Source organism: Xenopus laevis, chromosome 2S, assembly GCF_017654675.1.
Source record: "Xenopus laevis strain J_2021 chromosome 2S, Xenopus_laevis_v10.1, whole genome shotgun sequence".
Lineage (NCBI taxonomy): Eukaryota > Metazoa > Chordata > Amphibia > Anura > Pipidae > Xenopus > Xenopus laevis.
The window spans coordinates 29,938,547-29,960,991 of NC_054374.1; the positions used below are offsets into that span (position 1 = coordinate 29,938,547).

Below are 22,445 nucleotides of genomic sequence, written 5' to 3' on the forward strand. Positions count from 1 at the left end.
TATATCTATATCTATATATATATCTAGATGTCATACATTGATTTAAGCAAAAAACTTTCTGGCACTGTTGATGACTGTAAAATAAGCCATTTAATGCAAAATAATACTCTCAACACCTTAACATTGGGAGGCAGGGATAAACAGCTAATTGTGAGGCAGAGGATGAGGCATAACCTTCCTGTTTTTTAATGGTTTTCTTTTTTTAATTCTTTTGTTAAATATTAAAAACAGCAAAAAAATCAGTCAAAAATCAAGGCTAGTTCAATGCATTTCTAAAGCCATGGCCCTACCTTTTCACTCCTCATTTCAAGCAAGTCATCCAAGTCTAAACATACAAGAGTTGTGGCACTCTAGTTACATGCTTTAGCAGGGAACTATTATAGCGTTCTATGCTGAACTGCAAAAATGGGGTGAATGTTCCATTAAACTTAGAAATCCGATGTAGAAAAGGCGAACACAAATCGTAAACAAAAGAATAATAAAATGCTAGTTCTTTTCTTGACACAGCCTACACAACCAAATTTTAGAGTATTTCCCTCATTTAATCTGTCATAGAAAAGCAGTTAGAGATGAAGAGGGGAACAGGTTTTGAAGAATTTGCTGCGAATACGCAGAACTCATATGTATTTTATTATTATTTTGAGAGCTGAATTAAACCCTTCTGCTTTGCAAGGCTCAGTACTTTACTACTGATTATAAAACAAATTACTTTTCATCTAATCTGCAAATATTCAACATGTTAAAGACAACTTCATGTTCTAGCAAACGAAGGTACAGTATTGAATGGTTAAGGCAATGGGCATGTTTATTTAAGAGATTAAAACATTTAAGCATAATTTCATGCAGATTCTGGTTTCTGGTCTAATTGAAAAGCAGTGTGTTCTATACTATGGCCTGAAGCTCTGGCTGGAAGAGAATGCCTCATTGCTCTGCTAGAGACTACTGTATGCACAGCTTGATGTTCATTTACGGTGAGATTGAGGGACTTGCATTAAGAAATCTAAAGCAATATTTTCATAAATCTTTAACTTTGTTATACGTAAAAAAAATAAATAAAAAATAAACAGACTTCAACCAAAAAAGTTCCAAAAAAATAAAATAAATAAACCCCACTTAGAGGCACATTTATGAAAGGTCGTATTTAGAATTCATGTGAGTTTTTAAAAACTCCCCCATAAATTCAACCAATCAAAATTTATATAAAAAAATACATTTTTTTAAACTCTGATGAATTAAATTGACCCAAAACTTGAATCGAATTCAATTCAAATTAAAAAAAAAACTTGATTGAGTTTTTTTTCTCCGGAAAAAATTTGAATGTCAGGAAGGCTGCAAGCAACTCCAAATGGATCCCTGGATGTCCCCATTTACTCGATTGAATCGAAAGAGTAAAATAGCATCACAAAATGATTGTGATGAACGTCAAATTCAGATGTTCCGATCCCTTGAAATAAAAATAACTCTGGAATTAAACTAGTCCATCAGCGATACCATTGTTTTCACCATGCTCTCTCCTCTGTGGTGCCCTCTATCTTTTGCGCTCTTATCACCACATCATCTCTCTTTAAATATTCCCTTTATCTTTTGCTCCTCTTGACCTACCTTTTAAATTTCATCCCTCTTCCTCTTTCCAGCACACCCCTAACCCTTTTTCAATGCAATTTGCTCTTCTCCTCCCTTCCGATTTCCTTTCTAACCTACATTGTTTATCTTTATGTCCTCACCAATAACTGCCCAATCAAATTGCAAGTTCTCAAGATCAGCTGTTTAGTAATTGGTCTCCCATACCCCAATCACCCATTTATCAGTGAACACCGACGTTACACATTTGAATGGAAGGAATATTAAAATGCTGCCAAGCACTTTTGTGGAAAGGGTATAACTGGCCACAGACACATATTGTTGTACATCTGTGGACTAGAATAATTGTCCTGACATTTTCCATACTGTGGTGATTGGTTGTTTAGCCTATCGGACAGGTTAGAAAATTTGTCAGATAAATTATTTGCACATATTGCCTAGATCTGACGACATACACTATCACTACTATTTACATAGCATAACTTTCATACAAGTGTCAAAAAATGGCCAGAACATCATCTGATCATACAATTTAAACTTGAATGGTTAGTTTTAGATCGTTCTGTTAAACAAACAATTACTTAAATGTTCATCATACAAGGACTAATATCTGTGCATCTATGGCTAGTTTAAGGCTGGTAACGGAAGCTGTTGGATGGCAAACCAAGCCATCAGAATGACAATGGCAGTGAATTAATTACCTGTGCATTGTAAACTAATTTTTAACTCTAGAGCATTATTATGGCTAACCATTATGTACAAAAGTCAATACAACATTTAAGTCATGCTTAATAGCTTGTAACAATTAGGCAATGTCTCAAAAATAGGGATGAGCACATTTTTTCCCAGTGTTTTGCCGCGGAAATGATGCCCATTGGCTTTAATGGAAGAAAAAAAAAAATTTGTCGCCCATAGACTAATACATTTCAGTGAATTTTGGTCTGTGGCAAATTTTCGGTGAAGCAAAACAGGTCAAATTCACTTATCCCTACTCAAAACATTTTTAAAAAGTCCTCCTCCGCCAAAATCCATAGCATGAAGCAGCAAAGTGAACCCCTAATATACCAAAATATTTAGCAGTTCATTGGCTCAACATGAGAGGCAAGCAGACTGTATCCACCTGTTGTAGAGCTCTTTGCTAAACAAAGCCTTAACACAGAGCTGTCAGGAGGCAGTTGGGAAGGATGGGCATCTGCATCTATTACTTTTGAGAGTGTGACAATAGAAGCTGAAGACCCTGAAAAGCTGTCCAAGGAGCAACTTCATTTCTGCAGACAGCCTCATTATCACTTCATGACACTGACAAAGCCAATTGAGCCTGTAAATTATTTCAGATTTACTCTACAGATCATGGCAGTTTCTATCAATTAGCCCTGCAGATAGCAGATAACCTTTTACAGCATGGGCCACCCTTGGAGAGGGAAATGGATTTTTTTTTAAAGGATAAAGGCACCAGTTTCTGAGTGTTTGATGCCAAGAAAAAAAGGAAGAAAAAAGTAAACTATGCTTTTGCCTTGTAAAATAACATTTATTGTAGATTAAATCAAATTAAAAATTATTTTTATGAGCCATAAATAAGTATAAATCAGCAATACGGTACATTGAGTGGAAGTGCACTATCTTTTAAATGGATCCTTCAAACAGAATGTTAAAATAGAAAACTTAACATTTCTAGCTAAAATGTCCTTTAAAAAAGATAAGATATATACAGATTAATGCTATCAGTTTCAGAATTATCTAAAAGGAGTTTATTGATTCTAAAAGTTTACTGTATCTATCGCTGCCATCTAGGGGGAAATATCTTAATTCTCTTCAACCTCTTCCTTTAACAGCACATTCTGCATGTCAATGTAAAGCAATTAATATGCACCATGTACAGGTAAAAGTTTTCAGAGGAAATGATGACATACATTATGCAATAAAACTACTATATGTTAACACGGTTTGTCTGAAACTAACCACTATATTTAATTAATTTGCACCCTTATTATTGCCCACTGACAAGCTAGACATCCTGGCTAGATTGCGGTTGCCATCTTTGCTTAGTTTAACATCACTTTCTTCATTGCATAGAACTAAGAAACGGGAAGGAAGTGGTTTATGCAGGTACACGGCAGCACGGAAATGACTGCAGACAAACCATTAATCGGATGGCAGTCTTGTGAATATGGTTTACTCTTTATTATACAGCAAACTGAAGATTAATCATGTTTGATTTTTCTTCCCCTTAAAAGAGTTAGATCTGTAATACGCGACATATTATTTGACTTACCTAGATTTCATATTTAGTGAGGAATGGATGCCTTGATATTGGAAACTCATTTTGAAAGCAAAAGTCTTATCTATATACTGGGAATCTTGGAAAATACATTTAGGGGCCCATTTACTTAGCTCGAGTGAAGTAATAGAATAAAAAAAACTTCGAATTTCGATTTTTTTTTGGCTACTTTGACAATCGAATGGGCTACTTCGACCTTCGAATCGAACGATTTAAACTAAAAATCGTTCGACTATTCAATAGTCAAAGTACTGTCTCTTTAAAAACAAAACTTCGACCCCCTAGTTCGCCACCTAAAACCTACCTTAGTCAATGTTAGCCTATGCGGAAGGTCCCCATAGGCTTTGCTATCGAACGATTCGAAGGATTTTTCATCTAACGAATTGTTGTAAATCCTTCGACTTCGAAGGATTTCAATTCGGCAGTCGAATATCGAGGGTTAATTAACCCTTGATATTCGACCATAAGTAAATTTGCCCCTAAAAGTCCTTAAACTAAAAACTTTGTAGGATTCTCCTATGCAATATATTCTTTTGTTTATTTTAAGTGAAGATTTGGAACAATGTATGCGGCTCAAGGAGAGGCATTTGCCACTGAACCACCTCAAGGGGAGGCATTAATATACTTACCTAACCACATTGCAATTAGTGCAGAATCAATTCCATCAATGGGCTCACAGATCCGAGCCACTACTGGGTGGACTTGCTGTGACAGGTAGTATTGTGTGTCAATGGAAAGGTTCTCTTGTTTTTGCAGCTGCTCTTGGGCATATGCTCTCTGACTCGCACTAAGATTTGATCCGTCCTACATGAAAGGGGAATAAACATACACAGTCTATTTTAGAAAGCTTGAAACAGCAGATTTATGCACCGTGTCACTCGTGAGGTCATAAACAGATGCTGAAGGCCATATCCAATTTTTTTTTTTTGCAAACATGGCAATGAACAATGCAATTTATAAATAAACATTATAACATGTAAAATATTCATCAAAACAGAGTAAAAATGAATGGGAATATACATAAATCTTGTAGCATCTTGTGCCAAAGGTTCTGGCAGCAAGTGGTAGACTATTTCATATCTTCTGGCACTCCCAATATTCCTCCCAAAAAAACATAAGCTGTTAAGAATGGTAGATAGTGTCCAGGTTAAAAAAAATAGTGTGCTATTTGCTATGGTACTAAACAAAATATTACATGGTGCTAAAGAATGAAATGGCTAATGAAAAAAAATGAGTGGGTCAGAATTTCAAATTGCATTCTGTAGGCCTCTGAGGCGGTGGTCACAGTTTACAGTCTTCATGGATGACCTAATGATGACCACTTACGTTTTTTAAGAAGTTAAGGAACCCGCCGAAGTTTTGTTATTCATAGTTTTTCCTAAATTACATAAGCATACTCTGTGCACATAATATGGCATACACATGTCTTAAATATATAAATATTTACAGGAAGCTTAAAGGTGTAGAAAAAAAAAAAAGGTTCTCCTGTACATGTATGTATAGCTTTGTTTATAAAGTGCTCATAGGATACTAGCGTTGTACAATTTTACAATATAGTTAGGGTTGCCACCCGGCCTGTATTTTACCGGCTTAACCTGTAAGATACCAGCCAAGGCCAGGGCTGGTATTGCAAATTTTCTGGCAATGTAGCAGCTGGTAAATTAGTAATACCCTTAAGTTATGCCCCTGTCCCACCCCCCACCCCCCCCCCCGCCGATCTGCTCAGAATCTTTTGTAAATTTACCCTCTGGCTTGCGTTTTTTCTTCCCCCATCTTCCAGGAGAGGTCTGCGCCACTTTTAAGCATCACCACTCCCATCTCCCTCTGTCAGGCCAGACCTCCCCCCCCCCCTTCCCGGCTGCCAAAAAAAGTTATTTTGGAAAAGGTTGCAACCCTCAATATAGTGTACACAAGGAGGAAAATATTATAAAAATCTCTGTATATTTACGAACGTTTAAGTACCACATTGTAAAAGACACAGTAGTAAGGCAGTCCCTATCCCATACAGCCTACAATCTAAGATTATAAGCATGGGATAGGTTTATATAAGTATGGGATCTCCTTATCTAGAAACTAGGTTTCAAGAAAACAATAAATTACATTTTTGCGAAATGATGTCCTTTTTGACTGCAATAATAAAAAAGTACCTTATAATAGATGCTAAGTTGCATAAATCCATATTGGTGGTAAAGCAGCCCTATTGGGTTTACTTAATTTTAAAATGGTATTATTAGGTTTAACAGTGATCCAGAAAAAAAAAACATTTTTATAAATAAACATTTAGGTAGTAGAAAAACACCCAATTCTTAATGTATTAAATGTTGGATTACCTGACAAATGACATAGGATATTGTATCGCCAGCTTTCACCTTTCTTCCACCTTGGGAATTTATCCACAAGGCAACATGTACATGGGGTAAGCTTTTTTTATCAGGGTAATCCTGAGGATCCTTTGTCAATGCCTGAAATACGTAGTTACAGATGATGGTAATTGTATTAGTATTCATCACACCTCAAAACATGAATACATTTTCTAATAGCCTAGACTGAACAACATAAAAAGACTAAGTAAAAATACAAAAAAAATCTGTCTAAAATGCCCAATGTTCATAAGCATGCAGCTCTTGAATTAAATGTACATTGCCCTTCACTTATACTTAATATTTAACTAGGGTGCATTTTGAAAACATTCATTTGGTGCAATTAGACTGTCCTTTAGTAAAACCATATTTTTTAAGTGTTCACATCAGTCTAAAACCTCACCAATCATGCGATGTGAAGGTGGCTACTCCCTTCCCCTGGTTACATCATGCACACGTTGAGGTTGATCTTAAAGGGGAACTATCGTGAAAATGAAAATTTAATATAAGCTTCATCATATTAAAATAATAAACTTTCTAAAAATTCTGCACAGTTTTTGAAATCATCAAGTTTATCTTCACTATTCCTCTCTCCTCATTCTGCCTTCATTCAGGAGTTGTCAGATAAATGATCCAATATACCTTATGGGGGGGCTCCTTTTGCCTAGAAGATGTATTAGAGCTCACTCGATTAAAATCACCAGAAATCCCGTCTGTCTACATGCAGAATTTGTGCAAAAGGCAGTTATTTTGTTAGATTTTATTTGTACTGGAATCAATTATTTGAGTGAGCACTAATTCATCTGCTAGGAAAAGCAGCACTCCCTATAAGATATATTGGGTCATTCATCTGACACCCAACTGCTGCATGAAGACAGAATGAAAAGAAACAGAGAGAAAAGTGAATATAAACTTGATTATTTCAGGAACAATGCAGAATGTTTAATTGATTATATTTAGAAAGTTTCTTATTTCAGTATGAGGAAGCTTCTAATAGTTTCCCTTTAATAAAAAGCATCTAATGGTGGATTTGCCATATATTTAGTTATACATATATGTCTCTGCTAAAGTGGAATATACCACCCCCTAGATCAAGGGCAACTGATGTTAAAGCAAGTTACTCTGAACCCAACAAATAAAAACTGCATTAAGTCAGAGAAGAACAAAAGGAGGGCAATATCACATTATGATGGAAGGGGAAGAGTGCTCTAATACAGGTGCCACAGGCTTGCTGGGAAGTGGCACTGTCTTAAATTATTACATGTAAAAAACAATGTTACTTAGTACTTTAAGAGAGACAACTCTGTTTACCTTATTGATTTCATACTGGGTGATGGGCACAGTTCCATTTGTTACATTTTCCCCAATTTCAGTTAATTTCTTCTGAATGTTTTCAACAATACTATCACGCGGCTGGTCAGAGAGAATCTGACTAATAACATAACTGAAACACAGAAGAAAAACACACGTTCAAGACTAAATACATGCATTCTATATTTCAGTTTGAGTAACAATAACGGCAACATGAACGTGGGAAGGAAGAGAGTGACTTTTTTCAACCTTCATATTGTGCCTGTCCTACCTGCCCCTTTATATAGTACAGGTATGGGATTCGTTATCCAGAAATCAGTTATCCAGAAAGCTCCGAATTACGGAAAGGCCATCTCCCATAGACACCATTATAATCAAATAATGCAAATTTTTAAAATTGATTTCCTTTTTCTCTGTAATAAGAAAACAGTACCTTGTATGTGAACCAAACTAAGATGTACTTAATCCTTACTGGAAGCAAAACCAGGTTTTTGGATTTATTTAATGTTTACATGATTTTCTAGTAGACATAAGATATGAAGATCCAAATTACAGAAAAATCCCTTATCCGGTAAAACCCAGGTCCCGAAAAGTTTGGATAAATGATCCCATACCTGTACTTCCCACCAGCAACTGTTGATCCTTTAAAAAGCATGCACAAAAGAAATGTGTTCACATAGTGTATCCTACAGAATAATTAAGAGAAACCACTGGACTCCTTGCCCTATAGAGCCCTACATCACTTTTGTTTTTTAGTACAGGCTCAGAAAGTTTTAGTGACTCACTCAAAAGTAATCTGTAGAATAGGGTCATTTTTCCCTATATAATAGTAAAAACTTACTTTCCAGCTTGTTTAGCAAGCTCGCACCAGTCTCTTCTGACAATATCAAGACCTTTAAGCTCCTGCTTAGTAACATACTTTCCATCACCTGTGGGCTCCACTGTAAGAGCGGCATACTTCTTTTTCTTCAGTAGCAAGAGAGATTTAAAGATACCATCAATGTCAATCTCCAACAGCTTGTATGATTTGTTTATCTCACTTTTTACCTGTAAAAGGGAATAAAACACATTTTATACTTTGCTTAGAGTGATGGAGCATTTTGACTGCAACTATTTATATTCTCAGGGATAATAGCAGAGAAAAAGCCCATAATTCCTAGAAGTAGCTCTCCATAATGCTCTGTAAGAACCGGTTATATATTCAGTCGATGAGATTATAATTAGAAAGTAAACATTGACACATGTATTTCCTACATAGCTTTGTTGTGAATATTTAAGCATGTTCTTTCCACCACATTGCTGGAAAGAACATGCTTAAACATTCACAATAAAACGATGTAGGAAATAAAAGTGTCAATGTTTAGGGAAGAGTATTTGCATGGAGACTATCATCATGTTAAAATCAGCAACCAACCCATTTTAAGCCACCCGTTCACTCATGATATTAAACAATATCCAGTCAGAAATCTCTATAGAGACAAATTAGCAAACATTTCATCAATAATAGGAGGATAAAAGAATGAATGCATCACCAATGTTTCCATAAAGTATTTTTCACTTTATAAAATGAAAATTTAGTCTCCTGTCTGCTGATGCACCATGTGTCCTGCTGTTCCAATCATTCAAGCTGTCAGCAACAGAAAGGTCCAATGTCCATGGTACATAGTTATAGATCAGGATTGTCCATCCACCATACACATACAGAAAATCATACAAACTATTTTATCAGCACATGCATGGCCAGCTTAATTTTCAAGACACTAACCAGCAGGGTTCTCAAAACCTGCTAACACTCCTCACTGAAACTCAAGGCTGTACAGTTTACTCACTTGTCCAATGTTGACGATTATCTAAGAGGTTAGAGAGCTGTAATGGGGTAGGGGATGGGAGTTATGTCCTGACTATTAATTAAGACATCCATTCTAGCCTTTATAGATAGGTATATCTATGGTTACCTACATTAGAAACATTTTCACAGCCTATTTACTCCATTTAATTTTTACACTGAACGGTTCCTTCAAATGCACATTCCGTTAAACTTCATAGGAAGAACGGATATTGCCTTACACATTCATCTGGTGGTCACCGGAAATACAGGAAGTATCCCAACCAGCATGCAAGTCTTTTCTGCAGGATTCTAGATCAGCTACACTAGAGGCACTACACAAAGAGGGAAACTAAGGGTGTCTCATCAACATATGGGCAGGGTCTTATTTATATACAGGCATGGAAGGCCCTTGTCTAAAGTGGCAGTTTGAGGGGGGGGGGGCTGCCATTGCTCTTGACTGTGGACCTGGGAAGGGGGTTGAGAAATGCAGCCTGCTTGCAGAGATCTATATGCTTTGCAAAGTGAACAATAGCTGATATACTGTCCTTCAGTACTCTTTGTCTGAGATTCTGTATCCAATATGTACTGTATTACAGCCTTGAACTTCAATGTATACATACCCGGTTTCCGAGCTTGAAGACTTCTTCTAAATTATTACAATTAGTGTTTATCATGATAGAATCGGTGTCTCCATATATGACTTCCAGATTCATCTATTTAAAGAAGAAAAAAATTGTCAAAGCACTGAATGATCAAAAACTGACAGGACTTCAGACATATTAACTGTGACCCATTTTTCATTGTATACACCTCCCATTTATTCAGATGTCAAGGTAATCACAGATATGTTTTAGACATTTTATAGTCAGAATCAAACTATCTATAGCAAGTGGATTGCTGATCAGGCTAATATTTATATTTGTTTCTACCAAAGAAATTATGTCTGAAGCCTGGCATCATGCTTTATTAAATTATATACTGTATGTACTTACATTTCCTGCTATTATATAGGTGAGGGTGTTTTACCATAGTGACGGAAAAGGGTATTATATTTATATTGTTATCTTTAAAGGAGAACTAAACCCTGAATATTAATATGGCTGAAATGCCATATATTATATACTGAACTTATTGCACCAGTCTAAAGATTCAGCACCTCAATAGCAACAATGATCCAAGAATTCACACTTATCACAGGGGTTTGCCATCTTGAAAAGTGTCTGTGACACGCACATGCTCAGTGGGCTTTGAGCAGCTGTTGAGAAGCTAAGCTTAAAGAGATACTGCCACCAGAAAATAACCCTTTTTTTATCCAAATATTGTCTTTGCATACGATTTAAAATTTTGCCATACAAGTATTTGTCAGATGCTCTTATCCCCATGTTTCTCTATATAAGCTGATGCTACAGGGCCGATTATTACACGGTAATTGAACTGGTTTCTGTGCTAGCTAGCCGTATGGCATAGGTAACACATTATGGAATGAACTCTATTCCAGAAAACCTCAGATCCCCTACCCATTTAAACTTATCAGACTTTCCAGGACACCAGTAACTGCTAAATAGCGAATACAGCCCTAAAATATGGATAAATGAAGCAAATTCTCTTGCGTGTGCTTCAAAATGAGAGCAACATGTTTTCATTTTGAAAGCATGAAGAATTATTTGATTTCTTAGGACAGTCAATAAACAATTCACAATGTTATATTTCCAACGCAGAATTTACAGAACTATTACCGCTGGCTGATAAAGATGAAGAATAGGTATGAATGCGGATAAGGGAATGACTTGTTTCTGTTTTTCAGATACTCATTTAGCAAAATTAGATAAATTGTAGTTATTTTCAATCCACATAAATTAATCAGAATTCTTATTACAGCAGCGGAGGCACTCATCCCTTAAAGGACATGTCAACCCAAAAATAATCCCTAATAAAAGAAAACACAATTATAAGCAACTTTCCAATATGAATTTATTAAAAATTGTTAGTGCTTTAAAAGTTATTTGTAAATGAAATTGCTACTGAGAGCAGCATTTGCATAAGGGACAGACAAACACTGCTTTTAATAGCAATACAAATAACTTAAAAAGCATTGTGTAATGAATGTTTATTGCAAAGTTGCTTAGAATTAGGTTTTCTTCTATTAGGCCAGATGAAGGGAATTGAAATATGTAAAAATATTGTGAGTGCCCAACATATTCCAACACACACACAAACTGGACCCTTTACCTGTAAGTAACCTGCACCTCTACAACCCACACCACGGTGTAACACTATGTCCTGACTTACAGCAGGCTTATGCCCTCTTCAATTTACAAAGAGGTTATGATAGTAATAAACCACATATACCTTGATCTACAGCAGTGAACCAGTAGCTCGTGAGCAACATGTTGCTCAAGAACCCATTGGCTGTTGCTCCTAGTGGCCTCAAAGCAGGTGCTTATTTTTTTTTTAATTCCTGGCTTAAAGGTTTTAGGTTGCATAAAAAAAAAAAAAAACAGGTTTAATGCCAAACAGAGCCTCCAGTAAGCTGCTAGTCCACATAGGGGCTACCAATTGCCAATCACAGCTCATATTTTTCACCCGAGGAACTTTTTTTGCATGCTTAGGTTGCTCTCCAACTTTTTTTTACATTTGAATGTGTCTCAAGGGTAAAAAAGGTTGGGGACCCCTGATCTAGAGAATGCATTCTTGTGCCAGCTGAAAGTTTGGTATTAGCATAACTGCAAATGTTTCAGAAATCACTTCAAATAGAAAACAAAAGTAAATTGCAAAAGTGTTTAAAGAGCCACTCTGAAAGCTGACCGTATACGGGCCAATAAAAGTTGCCAAGTGAGTACAGGGCCCTCCACTGCTAAAGTGCTCATCATGGCACCCCATAAAGGAACATATAACTCAAACTCCTTCTCATAACTTTGAAGGCCTTTCATTCCTCTGCACCCCACTACATCTCTTCTCTCATGTCTTCTACTGTACAGTGCTGTACAGTGTAGCGCTATGTAAACACAGTAGGCCTAGTGTCCATAATGATCTGGTTGTTCCAATTTGGCCCACCACGTTGTGCCCAAATCAGTTAAGCCTCACAAAACAAGTGGATCTTACCATGTATGTCAAGTTGAAGTTTACACCAATTGTTTTTTGTATTTAGATCTACTCTGTTCAGAAGAGTAACAAATGCTATAATTAACAAAACTCAAAGAACAAAGGAAAATAAGAAATTATGTAAAAATTAATCAAGTTATCCCCAATACATGCAGAATTTGAGTCAATCGTTTTATTTTTAGGCACAGGTAGCGGTACAAACATTGTTGGTGTATGCTCCCTTTACTTAAAGGAAATTAGAGCTGTCTTTCAAAATAACAAGACTCCAACACAAAGCCTGCATGTAGAGATAAACTGTTGGGGGGGGGGGAGTAATTGATTATTTCAGAGAAAATTTTAGCTTTTTGGAAAGTTTATCTTTATACAATAAAAACATATGTTAAACATTTGTTTTCCCAATAGCTTCCCATCTCTGCATGCCTGGATTTAAATGTACACTAGATGGGAACCTTGAATATGAACAATAGCGTTGTCCCTCTAAGCAAAGGTAATAAAGAGTAGAATTGCTCATGTAGGGAGTTATTGATAGCCAAAGCATGCTATATGCGGCTAACAGTACAGAATGCTGAAACAATTTAGCTGAAGATGAAGTCAGCCAGAAAACAATCATAATCAACACAACACTACAATATAGCGAAATGGAGTAAACTCTAATTAACACTGCTGCTAATTTGCTGGAAAGACTTGCATGCAGGCTTCAAGCCGTGCTCCATCATATCTTGTGTTAGAGAGAGAATGAAGCTATAATCCTGTAGAAAGGAGTTCATGGGTAAACAGGCATCCAGAGAAAACAGCTATGTTTGTTTCAGTTAGACTTTTGTAAAACACAGCAACTTTGCCAGGTGCAGCCTTTGTTTTAACTATTTGCATATACAGAGAACTGAGCCACGTACCTTTTGTACCATTTCCTTGGTATGCAGCAAAATCTGCAGGAGAGAAAGAAGAACAACCATTACCAAAATGTGAGGACATTTATTAGTACAGTTATCTGAAAATCAGTGCAGTAGATAGATGCAGTTTACCAAACATTATAGAAATAATGACTTATTCATAACAAACAATTCATAGGGCAGAACATTAGGGAAAGTATTTTAAACATATGCAATGATTTTTTTTTTAAGTTATGCTATTAATGCAGACACAGACAAACAACCATAAGAAAGTAGGGATGCACTGAATTCGGCCTTTTTCAGCAGGATTCAGCCGAATCCTTTTGCCTGGCCAAAACGAATTTGCATATGCAAATTAGGGACTGGGAGGGAAATCACTTGACTTGTTGTCACGAAACAAGGAAGTAAAAATGTTTCCCCTTCCCACCCCTAATTTGCATATGTAAATTTGGATTTTGTTCGGTATTCGGCCGAATCTTTCACAAAGGATTCGGGGGTTCGGCCGAATCCAAAATAGTGGATTTGGTGCATCCCTATAAGAAAGGCATAGACTGTTTTTTCACAATGCTAATATTAATTGTTATAATGCTATAACATGTGCAATATTTTCTATAAATGCCATATTTTCTATAGTGAATTTATTGGACCAGCCTAAAGTTTCAGCTTGTCAATAGCAGCAATGATCCAGGACTTCAAACTTGTCACAGGGGGTCACCATCTTGGAAAGTGTCGGTGACACTCACATGCTCAGTGGGCTCTGAGCAGCTGTTGAGAAGCTAAGCTTAGGAGTCGTTGCAAATTAAGGCTGATTATTAAATTCTGATGCTAGTTACACTGGTTTCTGAGCTGTCATGTAGTAATTATCTGTATTAATTTCTAATCAGCCTTATATTGTGGCATTTATAATCTATGTGTACTGTATATTGTGAGTGGGTCCCTAAGCTCAGTAAGTGACAGCAGCTCAGAGCATGTGCAGTGAATCAGCAGAAAAGAAGACAGGGAGCTACTGGGGCATCTTTGGAGACACAGATCTTCTCTGCTAAAAGGGCGCGGTTGCCTTGGGCTGGTACAGAAGCCCAAAATATAATGTAGAGAATTTCTAGCCTTCTTCTTTAGTTGAGATTTAGTTCTCCTTTAAGAAATAATCCATTCCTATTGATAATATACTATATACTCATATTATACAGGTATGGCATTTATTATATAGAAACCCATTAACAAAAAAAGTCATTTTTAAGGAAACAATTCTTAGTACAGGTACTAGGGTTTTCCAGTCATTTCGGAGCTTTCAGGATAAAATGTTTCCATATCCCTATAATAGCAATTACTTAGTATTCTTAGTGCAAGTATAGGATCACTTATCTGGAAACCTATTATTTAGATAGTTCTGAAATTCCTGGAAGGCCATCTCCCATGGACTGTTTTAAGCACATAATTCACTTTTTTTTTTAGCAACAATTTCCCTTTTCAATGTTTAATACAGCATGATAAATAGAGCCCTTATGTATCCCAGTTTAATTAACAGGGACCTGTTTACATCCTGTAACTGTCAGAAACTAAGAAATATGCATATTTGGACATATGCTACTGATTTTGCCTTCAATTGCAGTGCAGGTACAAGTGTTTTGTCAGGTGAATGGAATGTTACACTATGGGGTGTTGCAGTCCCTGCTTGTGGGTTCTAAACATTAGTTTTATTTATTTATTTATTTAATACAGTATATTTAATACAGTAATACAATATTTTTAAATTTGGTAACTGAGGCTAAGCACTGGGTAAAAGAACTGCAGCTGCGCTAATCCCAACTGGATATTACAACAGTAGTTGAATACATTTGACGCAGTAGCTTTACAACTTATAATGCATCTCCGTGCTCCAGTACACACTCCATTCATGCTTGCACACATGTTGCTATGTGATAACAGCGAGGTTGCCAGAAGGATTTCCAAATGCGGTTATATATCTGGAATGGCAGGTCTTATCTATTATTTCTTATATTATATTGTTTATATTATCTGTATTTTATGGAAATGTTTTAAGAACATTTTCTGCCCCACCCACTATTGATGCCACTTATGGTTTGCATCAACACTTCCTATTTAATGGCGGTCAGCGGGTTGTGGAGCACGCTGCGAATAAGTCCGTTGTGGGTCGTGGAGCACGTTTCAAATAAGGCAATTGCTGGTCGGGGTTCCAAGCAGTTAAAAATGTGTGTTGTGGGTCCAAGGTTTCACAAATTGGTTCTGCGTAGGACTCTAAAGTTATGGGACCTATTATCAACACTGCTTGGGACCTTGGGGTTTCCAGATAATGCGTCTTCCTGTGATTTGGATCACCATACCAGCTTAGAAAATGTAAACATTAAACCTAGTAGGACTGTTTTGCCTCCAGCGTGGACCAATTAAACTTAATGTGGCCATACACGGACAGATTTCAAATGAAATGACCGATTTTAGGACAATCCAATGAAATGGTCTACTTATTACATTGATAGTGTACCAGTGGATTATATACGTTAGACAACCAACAAAAGTTGAAAATTGCAGATACAACAAAAGTCTCCTCACTTATTGTTAACCATGAAATCATTTGTTCAAATGCTCGGTTAGCCAATAAGATCGTTCGTAGGGTGTTGCCAAAAACTGCTCAGGTAACAGCCAGCTTAAGTTGAAAACAATTACAAAGTACTCTTATTATTACAAAGAAAAAGGCAATCATGTTTGGGGGGAAAAAAATATTTATAAATGGAGTCTATGGGAATGTGCCTTCCTGTATGTCGGAGCCTTGCGAAAAATGCGTTTCTCAATTAGGGATCCCATACCACATCCTCTTGGATACTTAGCCTTGGAGGGCTCTACATCATAACAAATTTGTGGTTTACTCTACAGAGTGTCAAGTTTTTGCTTCTCCAACTTTTGATCTCCAGCTGCAAGAATCCCCTTAACATTCCTGGCTTGCACACTGCTGGAATTTAGCCTTGAATGTCCTTTTCCAACTAAAGGCCTCTATCTATAGCTTGCCGGAAACAAGTGGAGAAAATGTATATGCAATAAAATCATTATTGTACTTTCTATGCATAGGAAGAAAGCTTATGTTAAAGGACCAGTAACATCATTATTATTAATTTTTTAAAAATTCGTTAGTACACAACGAAAAAAAAACACCTACACAAATTATACTTTAAAAAAAGCAAAGTCTTTATTAAGAAATAACTTGCTGAAACTCTGCTTCCTGTCTTCTACAGAAAAGGTGAAAGGGCTTGATTTCTCCTCCCTGGCTCTTTGCTGCTGGACCCTTTAGCTGCCACATTCTGTGCTTTCTGTAGTGCAGCGGCGCTTGTGAGAGAGATCATGGCCCCATAGGAACAATGGCACCGCAGATCTGCAGAAATTTCATGCTGGAAGCGCTGCTACACTACAGAAAGCACAGAATGTGGCAGCTGAAGGCTCCACCAGCAGAGAGCCAGGGAGGAGAAATCAAGCACGGCTCAATGGATGGTCGCCCTTTAGCCTTTTCTGTAGAAGACAGGAAGCAGAGTTCTGTAAGTTATTTCTTAATAAAGACTTTGTTTTTTTAAAGTATAATTTGTGTAGGTGTTTTTTTTTCGTTGTGTACTAACAAATTTTTTTACATTTTTTTTGATGTTACTGGTCCTTTAAAAAAGAACGTCACTACATAAGCCAGCAGGTACTTGGATTGCCACGTTCTAGGCAATCAGTCTATTAATGCATGTAATCTGTCAAATAAAGATATACACAGATTTAGTCATACAGCTCAGCTGTTTAGTTCAGGTCTCAGAGAACCCTTTCAAGTCAAGTGGACTTTCTGCAGTCGCCCAATATAAATATCATTACAGCGGTAATTTTACTGAACATCGCCAAAAAAGCAACTGCAACAATTATCCATAACTGGTTGGCACGTTCCAGTGATCATTAAAGGGGAACGATCACGAAAATTTAAAATAAGCTTCAGTTTACCGGAATAATAAACTTTCTAAATACAATCAATTAAAAATTCTGCATTGTTTCTGAAATAATCACGTTTATCTTCACTATTCCTCTCTGAATCTGTTTCTCTTCATTCTCTGTTCATTCAGCAGATGAATGATACAATATATCTTAGAGGCTCCTTTTGCCTGGAAGATGTATTAGAGCTCACTGTAATAAAAACACCAGACATCATGTCTCTCTACATGCAGAATTTGTACAAAACGCCGTTATTTTGTTAGATTTTATTTGTACTGGAATCAGTTATTTGAATGAGCTCTAATACATCTGCTAGTAAAGGGAACCCCCCCTATAAGATATATTGGATCTATGAGTATCTGACACCCAATTCCTGAATGAAGAAAGAATGAAGAGAAACAGATGCGGAGAGAGGAATAGTGAATATAAACTTGATTATTTCAGAAACGATGCAGAATATTTAATTGATTGTATTTAGAAAGTTTCTTACTTCAATAGGAAGAAGCTTATATAAATTTTCATTGTCGCGATAGTTCCCCTTTAAACTGGCAGGTGCAGCGAGGTTAGCCGACGTTAAAAACTTGGAGTAAGAAAAATCAGGAGGGTTTAGGACACGGAAAGTAAAATATTCCCTCTTCGGAGAGGAGAAACAGCACTTTTAAATGATAGCGCAGCTGCCACCAAAGAACTCAAAACAAAGGAAATGCAGATAATTGTCTAATAAGAATTTCATAGAAGATTTAGCCAGCAACAAACATTTTCCTCATTTAAATCTCTTGTACTCTTCTTGCCACAAGTGCCTTCTATAAAACATATACGTCACCCTTATTAGTAGGTAGGCTTTTGAGTGATTTTCCTGTGTCTAATTTGAAGTATTGTTACTTGCTGGATGTGGCACAGATTGATTTATTCATGCAAACCATATGGGAGTGATTGCAAAACAAAATCATCACATTCAAAACTATTTATGAGCTCGCAAAATACCGACATTGTAACATTTGCTCCATTGTTTCCTGAGGGAGATGCCATTTGCACAAGCATAATGCCTACAGCTTTACAGCAAATCTGGAGATCGCTGGATTGAAGAGTTGAAACAAGGAAGGTTATCCACATAATCCGAAATCAATTTTCGGGCCTAATATTGTGTTTGTGATTTAGATATAGGTTTTCCATCTCTTGAATGTGACCGTGCCGTTTTTCCTCATCATGTTTTCCACTAGATCACGCAGCAGAAAATGATTTCCTAATAACATGCATTCCCTGCGGTTTCTAATTCCGCAAGCACAAGTCACAGTTTCATTGGGTTTCTACTACCATTCATTACACAACGTTTCCTAAAGACTATCCCATTACTCAGGAATCACCCATTTCAAATCTTTTTCTTTTCACCGGTTAATATTGAGTATCAAACAAGGTAGCCTCTTTTTTTGTAGAAAGATTTGATGAAGATGGAAAGGATTAAATGAGTTGACAGCAGCTCTTAAAGGAAAACTAAACCCCCTAAACAATGTAGGTCTCTGTTAAAAGATATTGCCTAAAACAGTTTGTGTGTAAAACCCTGCTTCATGTAAATAAACCATTTTCATAATAATATACTTTTTTAGTAGTATGTGCCATTGGGTAATCCTAAATTAGGGATGCACCAAATCCAGGATTCGGTTCGGGATTCGGCCAGGATTCTGCCTTTTTCAGCAGGATTCGGCTTCGGCCAAATCCTTCTGCCCGGCCGAACCGAATTTGAAAAAGCAAATTAGGGGCGGGAGGGAAATTGCGTGACTTTTGGTCAGAAAACAAGGAAATAAAAAATGTTTTCCCCTTCCCACCCCTAATTTGCATATGCATATTCGGCCGAATCTTTCACAAAGGATTCGGGGGTTAGGCTGAATCCAAAATAGTGGATTCGGTGCATCCCTATCCTAAATAGAAAATTGGCATTTTAAAAAATAAGAGTTGCCCCCTGGGATCGTAGGATTCATGGTGCACACAAACAAACCAAACACGTTAGGTCACATGAGCCAGAGTTCTGTCTTTTGCTCCCACATGACTTCCTTTTACAGTTAGAGCTGTAGTATTTCTGGTCAGGTGATCTCTGAGGCAGCACACAGACCATCACAAAATGGTGGTTCAAGGCAAGAGATGTAAAAGGGCAATATTTACTTAAATATATATAACAGTTTGCTAAGATTCTTTAATATGCCACTTAATAGGATATAAAAATATAATAGAAAAATCTGTTGCTTTTGGGGGTAAAGTTTTCCTTTAATTGGCTTTTAATATGCCAGAGCACTGAATTTCTTAACCCTTTGAGCTGGAGGGGCATAGCAAAATTCCATGCTGCCATCTTCTTAACCTATTGAGTAATGTGCCTATGTAGGTTCACTTCATAATAAAAGTTAATTATGAAGTTGAAAAATTGCTTGGAGTTATTTGCCCCCTCCCGACCAACTATTCTGCAAACTACTCTATCTTCTGCTGTGGCTGTTCAGGGCTCTCTGCCAAAAGACAATTAAGTTAGAAACTTTCTTTTTCTGGCTGTTCAGTGCAGAGAAAAACAGGACTTTCCAGTACAAATGAGGGACTGCGGGTTGTGCTGTCAAAAGAGGGACTGTCCCTCTAAAAACGGGACAGTTGGGAGGTATGTATTAGACAAACCAAAAGAAAAATGAACCTAGCAGGCATCAATAACTCATTCTACCAAAACAAATGCTTTATTTTGAACGGATTATATTTTTATTTTGTTTGCCATGTTCAACTTTTCTCTTCGGTTTTCAGTTTTAAAAAGGTAAAGTGAGCCATTCAAATGAAAACCACTCCTGACCGAACTAAAGCATTTCTATAAAGGGCAAATACCCGTTAAGGTAATTAATTGAGCATCAATGGCGGGTTAGCTTTGTCAGCTGACAGACGTATATATTTATTTCTACCTGGTCTGATAGAAGATGAGTTGGAAGTGGTGACAAATAGCACACTTCAGGTTATAAAAAGCTTGCTAGGTTCATTAATAAGCCAAATCTGCAGTTATCTCATTTCACAGCAACACCTGCATATTTATCTTTTCATCATCAATTGGATGATGGAATTTTGACCCCCCCCCCCCCTTAGTTTCAAGGCATATTAAAAAAAAAAAAAATTAAGCTTCAGGATAAAAAATATTAAAATTAAAGTTTATACCCACATTTTTTTCCCTCCTTAACAAAGTACAGCTGTTGAGAATAATTGTTCAAGATCTTACCCTGTAATGTCAACTGCAGCAGAACAAAGAGTATTTAATTAGCAAATCTATTCAGTAATTCAACACCTATTATATCAAATGCCTTCGTGATTTTATTCAGGATAATTGGCTAAGAGGGTTATTACTGACATTCAGATGGAATTTAAAATTCCTCCATGAGTCGAGTCATAATAGCAGTAATGATCTCCCCAATCAGGAGATTGTGTGTCACACAAGGCTCTCCGGCATAGCAGCAGAGCCCATTTCCTGACTTCTTAATTCCCGGCCTCAGCTCTGTGAGGGCTCTTCATGCCGATATTTCACTCAGCGATGCAGCTTTAATGGGACTCTATTAAAACATGCAGAACAAAAAAAGCGACAATTTTTCCTCCCCCCATGTGCGATGTTAAAGAGTGACAGCTCTGCCATCATATCAATCAGCTGAGGGGTTTCTGATAACTGCAATAAAGGTCTATCTGCTCAGGGGGTTGGGAGGTGTAATTAAGAACAGCAGGATCACTATATACTTTTTATCCCACCCCTCACTAATTTAAATAACAAATTTTGCCAAACTTTCTACCTCTGTTTTTCCATTGCAAAAATAAATAATAAAGTGCATGTACTTCTAGGAACTAAGTCAATCTCTCTCTCTCTCAAAGACACAGGTAAGGCAGCACTCACTTGATCAGAAAACGTGTATTAAATATAAAACATCAGGCTACCTATTTAATACACGTTTTCTGATCAAGTGAGTGCTGCCTTACCTGTGTCTTTTTTGTATGAGGAGGAGGAGAGACCCGGCAATCCCCCCAAAGGCTGTGCACCACAAACTTTTTCATTAACAGGAGAGTGCTGTGTGTATATATATATATATATATATATATATATATATATATATATATATATATATATATATATATATTATATACACAGTATCTATATCTTTCAAGGGAGATTGTCCGGGTGTAAATAAGTGCTTGTTATATCTGAAATGCACTCACGGACATGGCGGATTCTAACAAATATTTTCTTTTATTTAATGCTCATTATATCTTCGCGTTTCAATCCTGCATCCGGACGACAATCCATGCAGAATAAAAATGCACAGATGTAAAGAGTGTTCAATAAAAACCAAAATATTTGCTATTATCTGCCATGTTTGTGAGTGCATTTTGGAGAAGGATATCTCTCTCTCTCTCTCTCTATATAGATATCTATATATACACACACAAGCCGAAATGCTGCTCCTCACCTCTCTAACTGGGTGCACATGGGCAAGGCTTAATTTACATACTAAGTGAAAAAAATAAAGTGTTACCTTTACCTAATGGTGTCTTTGGAAGAGATCATGCTAAATAAAGAGAAAAGCAGGTATGGTCCCCCCCCCCCAAAAGTTAACACTTTATTTTTTTCACTTAGGATAGGACTGACGCATGGACACTGCCTTGATGGGGTGCGTCAGCTTATGCATGCTTTGTACAAACTTTGTAACTAAAAGTGTCTCTTTTAAGAAAGTTACAGTTCAGTTGTGCAAGAATATTTTTTCAGGGGGTTATATATTGAGAGTGCGGGGGCTACCTTGTTATGTATGTGTGTATATATATGTGTGTGTGCATATATAAGGCTTCACTGAAAATTTTTGTTCAGAAAACACCCCAGATGTTCCTGGGAAATGAAGTATCTAGCATTGTTATTTTTTGTTGTTGTTGAAAGTGGAGTAAATTATTATTCAGGGGTTCCCAAACTTTTCATATGACTGTAAATGTATCTCAATGACCTGTGCCATTTTGAGGTGTGTACATACAGGGCAACTACACCTGATATAAACCATTTGGCCACCAGACTTGAAAAACAGATGTTACTCTCATTATATACATTTGTGCTAAGAATAATTACAGTCCGACATCACTAACCTGAT

The 22,445-nt window shown here is 36.7% G+C and overlaps 1 protein-coding gene across 2 annotated transcripts in view; it reads right to left on the bottom strand.

Annotated features, from left to right (window-relative positions):
• pola1.S (polymerase (DNA directed), alpha 1, catalytic subunit S homeolog) overlaps positions 1 to 22,445 on the bottom strand; it is a 181,705-nt gene that overhangs the window by 91,189 nt on the left and 68,071 nt on the right. For both annotated transcript variants that reach the window (NM_001088586.1, XM_041583016.1), the window contains 6 exon segments: positions 4,489 to 4,663; positions 6,190 to 6,321; positions 7,531 to 7,663; positions 8,372 to 8,577; positions 9,979 to 10,071; positions 13,354 to 13,386. In NM_001088586.1, the coding sequence (NP_001082055.1) occupies positions 4,489 to 4,663; positions 6,190 to 6,321; positions 7,531 to 7,663; positions 8,372 to 8,577; positions 9,979 to 10,071; positions 13,354 to 13,386 (772 nt within the window).